The 13,825-nt window shown below is 40.7% G+C and overlaps 1 protein-coding gene across 1 annotated transcript in view; it reads left to right on the top strand.

Moving 5' to 3' along the window:
- TRIP11 (thyroid hormone receptor interactor 11) overlaps positions 1–13,232 on the top strand; it is a 36,422-nt gene extending 23,190 nt beyond the window's left edge. Inside the window, exons 16-20 of the mRNA XM_079947827.1 lie at positions 6,559–6,640; positions 8,304–8,418; positions 9,018–9,143; positions 9,411–9,555; positions 10,941–13,232. Coding sequence (XP_079803953.1) covers positions 6,559–6,640; positions 8,304–8,418; positions 9,018–9,143; positions 9,411–9,555; positions 10,941–11,161 — 689 coding nt within the window. The 3' untranslated portion in view covers positions 11,162–13,232. The remainder of the gene's footprint in view (positions 1–6,558; positions 6,641–8,303; positions 8,419–9,017; positions 9,144–9,410; positions 9,556–10,940) is intronic.
- The last annotated feature ends 593 nt before the right edge of the window (positions 13,233–13,825 follow it).

The raw sequence follows: 13,825 nt of genomic DNA on the forward strand, positions 1-13,825 counted from the left end.
TATCAATTTTTAAGGAAATCAGCCCTGAGTGCTCACTGGAAGGACAGATCCTGAAGCTGAGGCTCCAATACTTTGGCCACCTCATGAGAAGAGATGACTCCCTGGAAAAGACCCTGATGTTGGGAAAGATTGAGGGCACAAGGAAAAGGGGACGACAGAGGATGAGATGGCTGGACAGTGTTCTCGAAGTTACCCACATGAGTCTGACCAAACTGCAGGAGGCAGTGGAAGACAGGAGTGCCTGGCGTGCTCTAGTCAATGGGGTCACAAAGAGTTGGACACAACTAAACAACAACAACAGAAGCCATTTTGGCATATAAGCTATATACGTGTGTTTTGTTGTTTGGTTGTTTAGTCGTGTGTATGTGTGTGCTATGTTACTAAGTAGTGTGGAGCCACAGTGAAGTTAAATGCTGTTTTTCCCCGGAGAGGGCTCACGAATTCACTTTTCCAAAAACAATTAGAGTCTCTGATTTGCTTACAAATTCACTCACGAGCCAACAATAATGTAAATTGTAAAATTAAGGTGCCCTCCTTCCCTGCTGTGCCTTGTATGCATAAATCCAATCTACAGAATCTCATGTTGGGTTTGCTTACAATGTAAGCTTCCTTGGCCGGGGGGGGGGAGGCGGGCGGTAAGAACGCCAAAGTTTTGATTAAATGCTTTTGTAACATATTTTCTTTAACACTCAACTTGGCCAGACAGCAGAAGGATTTGCCAGGAGAAACCTTTTTTCTTTCTTTTTTAACAAAGAAAGCGGTAGTTGTTTTTGCCTTGTGACAGAATTTGAAATGAAATATAAGCCAGTTTATGATTAATGGTTTCTTGATAGGACAGCCCAATGGTATTAATAGGGACTTCTTTTTTAGCAAAACACGATTAAGGCTCTTTTTGTGGGAAAATTATTTATAACTTAGTCGTGCCTTAATAGACCCTTCTCATAATAGGTGCTGGAGAATATAATCAACCAATCCAAACAAACCCTGCCAAACCCTATGGATCCTTCATTATGCAAATCTATAATTGTGTCTCCCTTCTGGCCTTTGATGCTTTCATGTCATGAGGAGTTACTTTTTTATTTTAATGTGATGCTCCATTAACCATTGGATTTGCAAAAATAGTCCTTGGAGTTCTGTCAGGTCCCTGTGGCCTGCTCTTTTGAATGTCTCTGAGACTGGTTGCACGCAAGGCTGTGCAAAAATGCTGCTGCAGTATCTGTTAAGCTGGGTGAGAGTGTTAAGCAATTGATCTTTGTTTCAGTTTTTAGCCTACCTTATTCTTGATGGCTCAGGGGCTGATGACCTCTACAGATGCTCCAAATTTTATATTTTCAATCAGTGTTGAGATGATTGAGATGCTGAATTTGGAATGTCTTCAGGAGAGAATATCCTCCAGGTCACACCAGTCTTCTCTCTGCTGCATTGTCTGGTTGTTTTCTTTGTTCTTTGTTGGGGGTGGGGGGCTGGGAGAAAAATGTAACTGTAATTTTTAAAGACTTTTAAAAATCATGCTTCCCAGTTAGGCAAGGAATCTCAAAAGATATAAAAGCTCTTAGAGGATTCCTCTTATGTTTGAAGTTGTTGTTTTTTAACAGACTAAAAGACTTCACCTTCCTCATCTATTGAGGGTGTAAAGAAATTTGGCCATGGCAAATCAGAAGCCACATTGCAATAAAACGATTATATTTACCCCTTGATTATATAAACATTGCCCTAAATTCCAGCTGTGTGACTGCAGTCTGGATTTTTATAGCTGAAGTAGAATAATGTCACGTAAAGCACACACTGCATCCTGCAACCAAATATCAAAGTGCTACATGTTTATTCCCCCTTTTTACCTTTTGAAATGCCCTGTTGGAATTGGCACACACAACTTCTTGCTGTAATCAGATAGTGAACTAAATTGGCTGGCTGGTCAAATATTCAGTGAAATAACTTTGTCGGTAGCAGCTTTTTTTATACCATTATGATGCCGTTTGTTAACAAGGGCAGGAATGAAGTTTACCTGTGTCCTAGCCCTGCAACAACTTGGGGCGAATACTGGCAAAACAGTTCCTATGATCCATTTGCTATATACCAGCAGGCATCTTCCAACAGGAACCCAAAGAGTCACCCATGGTAAAAATTGCTGCCTAGTACTACACATCACTCCATCTTACTGCAGGGATCTACAAGGAATAGATTGAGTAGCTTTTGAAAGAACTGAAAGTATCGTTTGAATTAAAATACACCAAGTCCTTCTCCAAGCAAGTCATTAAATTATGGAGAGTCAGGGGAAGCCAAAACACGTATTAGTGCTGATAAAAGTTTTAAACATACAACACGATTATCTGCCTGAGCAATGAACCAAAACTTTTGATCAGTCCAATATCCAGGTGCTGTTCTTTACCCATATAGTAGGAGGAGACTACTGTTAATTTAAGTTTAGAATTCAAAAGCCACAAGAAGAGTGTTGCCCATTAACCTTTGAGGTTGAATAACACATAGCTATGTGTATAATAACTAGTTCCCTGCATCTCCTATCTTTATCATTCTTTTGTCAGCACCTTGCGTTACCCTACTGTGAATGAGAAATAGGACACTGGGAAGGGTTATGCGGATAAGCACTGAGGATTCTCAGTGGTGCTACTGCGTTCTGTAAGAAAGTAAAAGGTCTTCAGTCTAAAGGGAGGCAAAGAATCTGAGATTACCCAGTGGCATACTTGAGCATATGCCATGACCTTATACCAGAGAAGTAAGTGTTTCATTCTTTTTAAATTTGTTCCTTCCAGAGAAAAGTAAAGCACTGCATTGGGCAGGGGCAAAACTACCCCAATGATGATGGAAGAAGACAGCACAGCAATAGGGGAAGGGGAAATTCTCTTCCTAATCTGCCTGTCAGCAGCTGCCATCTGCCAGAAGGGAAGAGCATTATTTATTTGGACGCTTCTATCCTTCTTAGCACTCTTGGTCAGTTTGAGTTGTACAGGAGCTAGAACTAGGTTTGACTCTGCTTGTAGCAGTGGCTTCAGATGGATGAGAGGGCTGGGGATAGAAGAATTCTGCATCTCTTACTTTTCACTCTAGCATTCTTTCTTTTTTTAATGGCTGTCAGTGTAGTAGGTAGAAGAAGTTGCAGGTTGAGGCCATCTTTACCATTTGTGGAATGAAGGTGGGGAAGGATTGGCGGAGGGTTGAAGAATTTTTTCCTGGGTAGCTAGCTTAGCAGTAATAGTCAGCATTTTGGGAATTGTGCCACAAGGAGAGTCATACAGACAAGAGAGAATGTCTGCAGAAGGAAGGATGGAGAACAAAGTAGATCAGGACCTCTTGGGTAATCTCTGAGTGATTTGATAGATTAGCAAGGATTTCTGACTCTCAGTTATTTAGCAGTTGGGAACAGCAGGCACATTTCCCTCTTTAAATAGCGATGCTGAAATGTAGAAAACTAGGGGTAACCAGGAGCAGACTTTTATGTGAAAGGAAGGACTATGAGCTCAGTTCAGTCTCGGTACCGAAAACAAATTCCTATGCTCAGAATGTTCTTGGGGGCACTCTGTTCTAACTCTGTGTCTCTTGTACCTGGCTTTGCCTGCTAGATCTTGAGTTTCTGTTAAAAAAGAGAGAGGATATTTTACAGGCCTAAAGTCTGCCTACCCCTGCTCTAATGCACACTAATAGTATGAATTCAGGGTGGTGGTGCGTATTGAGTTGGGTTGGGGATGGGATTGGAGCTCTCCTTTCCTCCCCCCAACCATCAGACATGACGAATGCTAGTATAAAAAAAAAGGAGACTGAATTCAAAAGATCTTATTTATACAAGAAAACATATAATGTCCTGTTGAACAGTGGCCAGATACATTCCCAGACACAGATTTGTTGGCCCAAGCTGCTGAAGGCTTTTTAAATGGATTGTTTTGGCAGGACAAATTATATTAATGGAAAAACATAAGAAAGACCAGATGCAGGTTTTTGAATTTCCATAAATGGTTAACAGATTACAGGAGAACACTGTAAATATCTCGTCTACAGAAGCCCATGCTGAAAGTTGGCTCTATTCTGTCCTGCATCATATTATATTCAGAAACAGATATTATGGCAAAATTAGCCAGTAGTGGAGAAAAGGTGCTTGGATTTCACAGCTAAGGCGAGGATTCAGCCTAGCAATTAATTATAGATGTATAATATCAAACTGAATACTGTATTATATCATTTATAAAAGCAATAATTTATCAAGACATCTTTTTCTTTTTTGTGTTTCATTTATATTCATCCTTGCTTCCAAACAGCTTGAGGTACTGGGCATGGTTCTCCCACCTTCTTTTATCGTCGCAGCATCCCTGTGATGTAGGTTGGGCTGAAAGAGAGTAGGTGGTCCCAGGTCATTCAGTGAGATCTTCATAGCCAAATAGAGATTTAAACTTGAATCTCCGCAGTCCTAGTCTGATACACTAGTCTGGTTTTACTTTTGTAGTTTTATTTCTATCAAAGAAAAGACAGAGGGGTGATTGAGTACTTCATTTCAATCTGACTATCCTAACATTAGCTAAAATTGTCCTTGCCTATTTTTTTATTCTTTAATTGCACATCCGGTGGGTAGTATCCAAGTAACTCATTCCATCAGCACGAGAATTTCCACTTGTGTAACAGATCTTCCCCTGCATGCTCCCTAAAACTGTTCTGGGGTTTCTCACAACCCTCCAGAGCTGGTTTGGGGAGGATACAGGTTGCATGTGGAGGTGGGGGAGTTCCATTGCACAAGCAGAAATTGTTGGGGTGAGTTAGTTGGGACACCACTCATTTCGTTTTAAAGCTTCATTCTTACATAGTTGCCCAAAGAGTTTATTAAATACTGCCAAATGGTGGTTGATCCTTATAATCTTTTATCTTCTCAAATGGTGAATCATGAATCATCGGTGTAAATGTCCACCCGACTTATTTAAACAAAAATTCAACATGTACTCACAATGACTGTTTGGATTATCAAATCCTAGCTCATTCAACCAGGATATGCAAAATTTCTGTGCATCCACACACAGTCCCCTTGGATGAGAGGGAAGCTAGGCAGGAAGCTACAGTTCTCTGCAGCTTCTTATGAAGTCTGATATGGGAGCTATGTTAAACCAATTTGCAAAAGTCCATTTTAAACCATGGTTTTGTACACTAGCTTGTTTGGACGCCATTAGCCATAGTTCCCAGTTTGGACTTAATGTGAAGCTATTGTTAATTGTGGCTTCCTGGCTTATTTCCTTGCTTGTATGAATAGAGGAACAAAGGGGCTGTGCGTGGAGCTCAAATATATACTGGTTTATTAAGCCCAGATTTCTCTAACTTAACACTCTCTGTAAACTGCTTTGAGGGTTGTTGTTTTCTAAAAATCGAACAGTGTATAAATTTTGTGAAATAAATAAAATAAGATTGCATGGAATGTGTCCTTAGCCATGTGTTTTAGATTTGTCCTGCTGCCCCTGATTTCTTCCACTCAGTGGCTCAGTTCTCATGTTGCATTAAATCACAGTGAGTGTCTAACTGTGGGTTAAAATGGAGAAGCAACATGCTGATGTTCAGAACTCCTGCTTCGCTTTTCCCCATTCCTGGCCATGCTGCCCTGTGAGCAACAACTCCCAAACCTTGGTTTGTTGTTAGCATGGCCAAGAGCCAGGGAGCAGCAGAGTAGAAGCTTTTGAGTAGTGTGTACCAACATACTGCTCATTTTGCATTAAGCCATAGTTAAAATCATTTGAAGTGACTTGCAAACACAGCCTATATCAGGGTAATGTGACAGGTAAAAAGGTAAAGGTAAAGGTACCCCTGCCCGTACGGGCCAGTCTTGACAGACTCTGGGGTTGTGCGCCCATCTCACTTAAGAGGCCAGGGGCCAGCGCTGTCCGGAGACACTTCCGGGTCACGTGGCCAGCGTGACATCGCTGCTCTGGCGAGCCAGAGTCGCACACGGAAACGCCGTTTACCTTCCCGCTGGTAAGCGGTCCCTATTTATCTACTTGCACCCGGAGGTGCTTTCGAACTGCTAGGTTGGCAGGCGCTGGGACCGAGCAGCGGGAGCGCACCCCGCCGCAGGGATTCGAACCGCCGACCTTTCGATCGGCAAGCCCTAGGCGCTGAGGCTTTAACCCACAGCGCCACCTGCGTCCCTGTGACAGGTATTTTAACGCAAATTGTAAAGTAAAGCTTTTTCCACATGTATCGCTCTTCTCTGAAACAACTCTTGCGTAGTGTTTGCTCTGTGCCAATTTATAATCCTTTTCATTGGGTAGAAATTTGGACAGATTGCTTCAAACTGTAAAAAGCAAAAAGGCATCATTATAATCCTTGCCTTGCTTTTATTGTATCAGCAAAAGCTAGGGAACATGATCCATTGTAAAATCTCAGTTTTTGCCATTTTAGGATGGAAAAATAGGATAGAGTTTTGACCCATGATTTTTCAGCAGAATGGATAAAAGGGAAGCTAAACTCATATTTGCACAGTACATATTTTTGAGAAACTCTTCCGCTAGGACCCCAATGACTACATCAGTTTTGTTTATAAAATTATTATAGCAAAGGTTTTTTCTCCCGTAGGTGAACTCAAACAAGAAATGTTAGAAGATGCACAGAATAAGCTAATGAACCTCATAAACAGCACAGAAGGAAAAGTTGACAAGTGAGTGATTTTTAAGTGTTTTTAATTTGAAAGTTAAGTTATTTGGAGAAGTACAAGCTTGGCACAGTAAAATAATGGCTGTGGCGGCATCTGATATCGTTTAAAACAGGCTGGGTGGTTATTCAATTAAGTTTTACTTAGACTCACTGAAATTAATGAACATGGCTAAGCTCAGTTCATTAAGTTCAGTGGCTCTAATGTGAGTAAAAGTTAGTCTAATGTTACCCACTTTTTATTAAGGCTGTGACATTCTATTGACTTATTACTGAATAATTATTCAGTAATAAAAGATCATTCAGATTATTTTTAAAAAGGTCCTCAATTGGCAAGGAGCTGTATCAGTGCTTCTGAAGCCGGGAGAGACCATGAACCAGAAACTCAAAAAGTTTGCTTTTTGTTGCCTCTCACACATTGCCTCAGTGGCCATTGGAGTCGGGTCTGCTCTGCTCCACCCAGTGGCGTAGCGTGGGGGGTGCAGGGGGGGGCCGGCCGCACCGGGCGCAACATCTGGGGGTTAGGGGGCACAAATCCACGGGTTAGGGGGCGCAAATCCACGGGTTAGGGGGCGCAAATTACTTGCCTTGCCCCGGGTGCTGACAACCCACGCTACGCCACTGGCTCCACCTCCCTTCCTCCTTCCTTCGTCAGTCCCATATTCCTGCCTGCCTCCCTCTGCTCACTGCTTTCCCTTCTGCCTCCTCCTTCCTTCCCTCCCTCCCTCCCTCCCTCCCTCCCTCCCTCCCTCCCTCCCTTTTTCATTCTCCTGCAACTCTCCCTGGCTCTCCATCTTTCTTCCCTCTGAGCCCTGCTGAACACTCCACTCACACTTCTAAAAGCAACACCTGGCTAATTGGGGAGGGGGTCCCTGCAGGGCTGTTGCGGCGTCCCATGTCAGTGACCAGATTCCTCCACCGGGGCACCCAGAGGAGTCTGTATGCCTTGTTCAGCCACCCAGAGCAGCAGATGGTTGACTTGGGAAAGCACAGATGGTGGGTGGGCACCTAGCCACTCGGAACCAGAGTTGAGAGACGTGAGTTTTGCACACACACACCCCTGGCCTGCCCCCTTGGTGGGGGCCAACCTAACCAACCCTAAGTACACCCCTGAGAATAAAGAGAGATATTCAGTTCAGCCTCATGCCATATGGTCAGCATAGGACTATATATTAGTTTTCACCCCCTTTCCAAAATAAAGGTTTTAATCTAGGTTTCTGGTTGATGTTTACTACAGTCACACAAGGATTCCCTGCCACCGCAGTTTGTGAAAACTGTTTCTACGGAACTATATCCCATAAGGTTCCTGACCTGTAAATTCCCTTGGGATTTAGCTCCTAGCACAAGATGGCCTCATTTCAACTTTAGCTGTTGATTAATGAATTAAATACCTGGGTAGTGCTTACCTTTTCCTCACATGCATGCTTAACTTGACTTACCTTTTCGCACAGGTGTTTAACTTGCCTGTCCACTTCATGCCTTTACCTTTTCCTTTGTCACTGGGGCTGAGATGGTTCTTCAACTGGGCTCCCCTTTGTACAGATGAATCATCAGGATTATAGTGTGCCATAAGCAAAGCTTTGGAGTGCAAAAGGTCCTCCACCCTCACTTTTCTCTGTTACTAGCAATGTCAAAGGCTGTTTTGACTGCTTTTGTGTCCCCTTTGGCAGAGTCTTGATGAGGAATCTCTTCGTTGGACATTTTCACACCCCAAAGAATAAACGTCATGAAGTGCTAAGGCTGATGGGAAGTATCCTGGGAATAAAAAAGGAAGAATTAGAACAGGTAGTTCTGATATGTCTCATTTCTATTTTCCTCCTCTCCTGCAATATCAATACACCAGCACGCTTTCTTCTTTTGCTGGGCTAGGCACAAGGGACAGCCAGTCATCTACCATTCTGGAATGGAACAAGCTGTATATTTTCTAAACATGTTACGATGTTTACCATTATTTTAATAATGTAAAATCCATGCAAACACGTAAATGTTCACCAAAGGACTACATCTATTGATGTTGATGGAGTGGCTTAAATTCTTACATCCGTATCCAGATTGTCTGTTTGAAACTAGCTTTCTTGGTGTACATAGTTTTGGTTCTGGGTGAAATTTTTACACAAGTAAATTTTATAAACAAACTTTGGTTGGTTTGTTCTTTAATAAAATTGAAGTAAAGCTTCTAGAATCATAGAATCATAGAGTTGGAAGAGACCACAAGGGCCATCGAGTCAACCCCCTGCCAAGCAGGAAACCATCAGAACACTCCTGACATATGGTTGTCAAGCCTCTGCTTAAAGACCTCCAAAGAAGGAGACTCTGTTTGATACTAAGTGTTAGAAGTAGGTGTGGATTCTAACCTTTTCTTTTTGTTTTAATTTGCTCTCTAGTTGCTGTCAGAAGATCAAAAAGGTGTTACTCGATGGGTGACTGGGTGGTTTGGTGGAGGAGGCGCTGGATCAAAGAGTGTCCCCAACACACCTCTGAGACCAACCCATCACTCCATTTTCAACAGTGTAAGTATTTTCCATTGTCTGCTTTTGTATAGAAAATGCAGGACTTCCATATTATAACTGCTGTCAACCTAGGCCATTGTTACACTTGCAGAATTATTGAAGGTGTTTGCATTTTAAAACCAGTGTCAAATAACTCAATTGTGTTAAAATTAGAACCCTATTGATACTAGGATAGTTGTGCACTATCTTGAACAGATGAGTCAGGTATATATCATTTATTTCCAGAAATGTTGTTTGTATTGGGTTAATTTGTCTCCACCTGTTCAGTCTTTCTCAGAGCTATTTGTGAAGTTCCTTGAAACTGAATCCCGTCCAACTCTTCCCCCACCAAAACTCTCTGTTCATGACATGAAACCTTTAGCATCAACAGGAATCAGCAAAGCCACTGTTAGTCCTTCTAGCAACATTGCAGGTAGTGTATTTTCATATTCCTAATACACAAAATGTTACGTTGAATCTGAGTGATGACTTGTTGATTGTTGTCTTTCCAAGTTTATGTTTATTTGGATGCACAGTGTAAGGAGGATGACAAATAAAATTAGAAGAATTTTCTCCTTGCCAAGGTTCCAGCTGGGGACAGCAAAGCGATAACCATTGTGTGAACTGAAAGCCACTGTTCTACCATTTTATTTTATTTTTACTGCAAGGCCATGAATTTTAACCTGGATTTCCAGGTTGCAATGTAGCAACAAATAAATACTGTATGATGCTGATGGATGAGTTAAATAGGCCTTGCAGAATATGGTTTTTGATATAACTTTGAAACTAAACTTTAGTCGTTGTGAATGTTTGGTTTCAGATTGTTGCAGTAAAGCTGGAGAATTTCCAGTCTGAAAGCTTATCTTTGAAAGTTTACATTTTAAAATAAATTTATGTTTTATATGCCTTTTGTCCTCGTTGCTTGAAGGTGCCATATTTGGTTTGGCAGTCACCCAGTTTTCTTGTCTGGACGAAATGTTCACAGGGACTTTGTCCACACAGGAACAGGATTATTGTCCTATAGAACCAGACATCCATTCTATATCCCTGAATTGTTTGGGTTTTAAAGATTTCTTTTATATATTAAGAATAGGTTATCAGACATAAATACATTCTTTCAAGGTTTGACTCAGTGAGCAAAAGATTTATCTGTGACCTTGACATTAACTCCTGACAGACTTTTTTCTTCTTCTTCTTTTAGAAGAAAAACTACATTTCTGTTCACAGGCTTGTAGTTAAAGCTTTACAAGGTCTCATTCATACAAAATGGTGTTGCAACTGCATTGTGAATTCTCCTCGTGGAAATCTTTGTGTGTGCAGAATCTTGCCACATTGATCTGATTATTCACTATACAACTGATAATTTATTTATCTTTTGGTGGGGGTTGCTTTTCCAGAGACCATTACACTTACTATTTGCGTGATTTTCACGAGGGTGTGTCTGCAGTATTCAAAGTGCAAAGGAAAGATGATAGCCTTTGGCTGTAACTAATAGCTTGTTGGGTGGCAGCAGTAATCGGCTCCCCTTGGGGAAAGAAGTGGTCCTCCTGGCTTTGAAAGAGGCTCTGGTGAGAGGGCCCTGGAAAGAGGGAAGGGGAAGACAACTCATTAGGTTTTCTCAGATCTACTTTTGGGGTTGGAACACTGCCTTGGTCACCCAGGTGGATGATCTGCACCTGGAGATGAATGGGGGTATGGTCTCATGTTAGGGTGTTTTTTAAGAATGACACTTTTTAGGCCATGACTTTCCTGTAAAAATGATTTTTTTAATACTAATAATAATAATAATAATAATTTTACTACTTTGCTTTCTGTCAGATCCTACAGGCTCAGGAACCACCAGAAGACCAGATGCAAATCCATTCCTTGCACCCCGGTCAGCAGCAGTCCCTCTCATCACCCCAACGAATCTTGGAACTGGCGGATCAGGGCATCTGCTTATGAAACCCATTTCTGATGCTCTGCCTACTTTCACACCTTTGCCAGTAGCACCTGATGCTAGTGCTGGGGCAGTACTAAAAGACCTGCTAAAGCAATAGAGAATTCTGGGTCCAAGGATGGCAACGATAGAAGCACTTTAAGGAGAAAGGAAAAAAAAACCCTGAGTTTATATAATATACCGCAAAGAGGCCTTTTGTAAAAAGTTGTTTGTTTGTTCATTTTCAATTGCTTGTAAGTTGCTTTGTGTGTCTTTCTCTTTGCCCCTTAAAAAGTGAAGTTTGGAACTAATCCAGCAATGTTTGGATGTTGTAACCATCACAGGAAAAACAGCCCTTCCTATTACTAGTTTGCCGAGTTAACTTTCAAATTGAAAAAGCTGATCTACATGTGAAATAACAGGTTAGCATTGCAGAACTTAACAAATCAGTTCTAGGCTTTCCAACCATGTATGCCGTTTCTTTCTTTGACAAATGAGGTGTTACATAGAGTGCCTTTATATAAAAAGGACACAACCTCTCTAAAAAGGGCTGCAAGCACATTAGGAATCCAGCTCAGTGTCAGGATTCAGACAGCATCCAGGATGCATCTGGTCCATTTAAGTATCACTTCACTGATTCCAGCCAACGCCTTCTGGAGCCTAGAATGATGGGGAAACAAATGCAATCTGCTGTTTGTTTTGAGGGAGCCTGGGGCCATATGTTCCCAGTCCTTGAACTGATGTTCAGATACTGAGCCCAGTCGTGGCATTTCAGTCTGGAAAAGCCTTCCCTTCACAAAGTGGGAGGAAACTTGCTTTGAATTATCCAGTGTTGTATTGATCTAGAATGTATTCATATGGTCAAGTATCCTCTCTTGAGCCAGAATGGGTTGTACTGCAACACGATCCTCTGAAAGGATAAAGTACAAGTAGGAGGTTTCCAAAATAAATGGCATCAGCTGACCAAGTCAATTTTTTAGGAAGGATGGAGAAAACAGGATCATAATTGTGTTGACCAAAAATTCAGCATAATCCAAAGCCAATTTATTTGAATATGGAGGATGGGCTGGTATCTGTGAAAGAAGTTGCTTTTGTTAAAGTTCTCTTAGAATTCATAGTTGCAGGTTTTTGTTTTGTGTGCAAGAACATTCACACCCCATAAATGTTATTAATGGGTAACACCTCAGTTGGAGTTTCTTAGCTCCTAGTAGCTACATAGAACAATGAAAACTCAAAACTAACCAGCAATAAGGAGTTTGTGGACATTTTTCATTTATTTTTTGTTGCCTATCAACATTTAGTGACTGACCACTAATAAGCAACCTGATATTCCCTATGTATATTCATGGTGTGTGTGGTTGAAATATGCAATACTTTAATGGTTCAAAATGTATATTTAAGAAATGCTTGCTTATACTTACAGAATTGATTGACGATTCCAAGTATGAACGTATGTATAAAGCTTAAAAGGAAGATGCTTATTCCAAATATGTGTAAATAGGTCTACGTAAGAACTAGTAGAATTCTGTAAATTTTGCTGCACAGTCTTGCACAGTTTATATTGAGTGTGTCAGTGTATTGACACATGTAATGAAAGGGGTTCCTGCCACCTTGGAAAAATGAGTTGAGACACAACATCTGTTTAAAGTGTCATTTTTTTTCTATAAAACTTGAGTTTTCTGCCATTGTTAATAATATAATTGGTAAGGTATTTTGTGTAAGTTCTATATTAGAACTCACAGCCTTTTCTCCTGTGTATCTTAGTTTTTGCCCTGTAGTTTGAACTGTAAGTATAGGCTGAATCATGGATATTTAGTTGCCTGGAAGCTGCCAAATCAATGAATCACAAAGCCTTTTCTTTATATTTATTGATAGCATTCTAAATCCATATAGGTGACTCTCTGTCAAGGTTTCATGAGTTTATATGCATAATGAAGTGTTACATTTTGACATTTCATATCCCCAACATTCTTCATTGACTCTGTTTTTGTAGATTGGGGTTTTTGCAAATAAGGCAAACATAGGTTAGGGATTGGAAGTGTATGAACTTTTAATCTATAAACTTCCAAATGGTTTCTTCACACAACTTAATGTTAAGTTTATAGGCCACTTGAAACATTGCTTTCCTTGAAAAACCAACTTTATAGAATGGCTATAATTTTTCCAATGGACTATAAAGAAAACTTAAAATATGTGTTGTGTGCCTTCTTTCTGTCGCATACGTTTTATATCTGTGTGGTTGCTTTAGCATACAGTTCTTAAAATTGCTTACTGTTAATGATGCAACAAATGAAACTAAGCAGACATAAGAACAGAGGAAGTTTGACATCACGGTGGATTTTGCATTTGTATGTCAGTACTTCTTGCCATGGTTGTGTGATTTCATATTCATGCAGTGCAATGTACTGAATTGGGCACAAAATTCAACATTTTGGTAATGTCAGCTTTCCTTTTTATTTCTTAAGTTTTTTGTCATCATTACAAAACCGGACAATAGCTCAGAATGTGATGAGAATGTGGGATTTTTCTCCTCAATTATTAAATGAATCAGAATGTATTATAATGGAAGTTTCATAATTTATGCAGGTTGGAAAAACCACTGTTCCTTGACATAGGATTTGATGCCTCCACCCCATTCCTCTCCCCGTTCCAGCACAGAGTGCATTATAGCATGCAAAATACCCTGTTCTATTAGAATACTTCCAATAAGAATGTAGGAGATAAGTGAAATTTTGTAAAGAAAACTTCTTTTATTCTTGCCTGAAGAAAACCTGAAAACCGTGCA

This window comes from Podarcis cretensis, assembly GCF_951804945.1.
Source record: "Podarcis cretensis genome assembly, chromosome: 1".
Classification (NCBI taxonomy): Eukaryota; Metazoa; Chordata; class Lepidosauria; order Squamata; family Lacertidae; genus Podarcis; species Podarcis cretensis.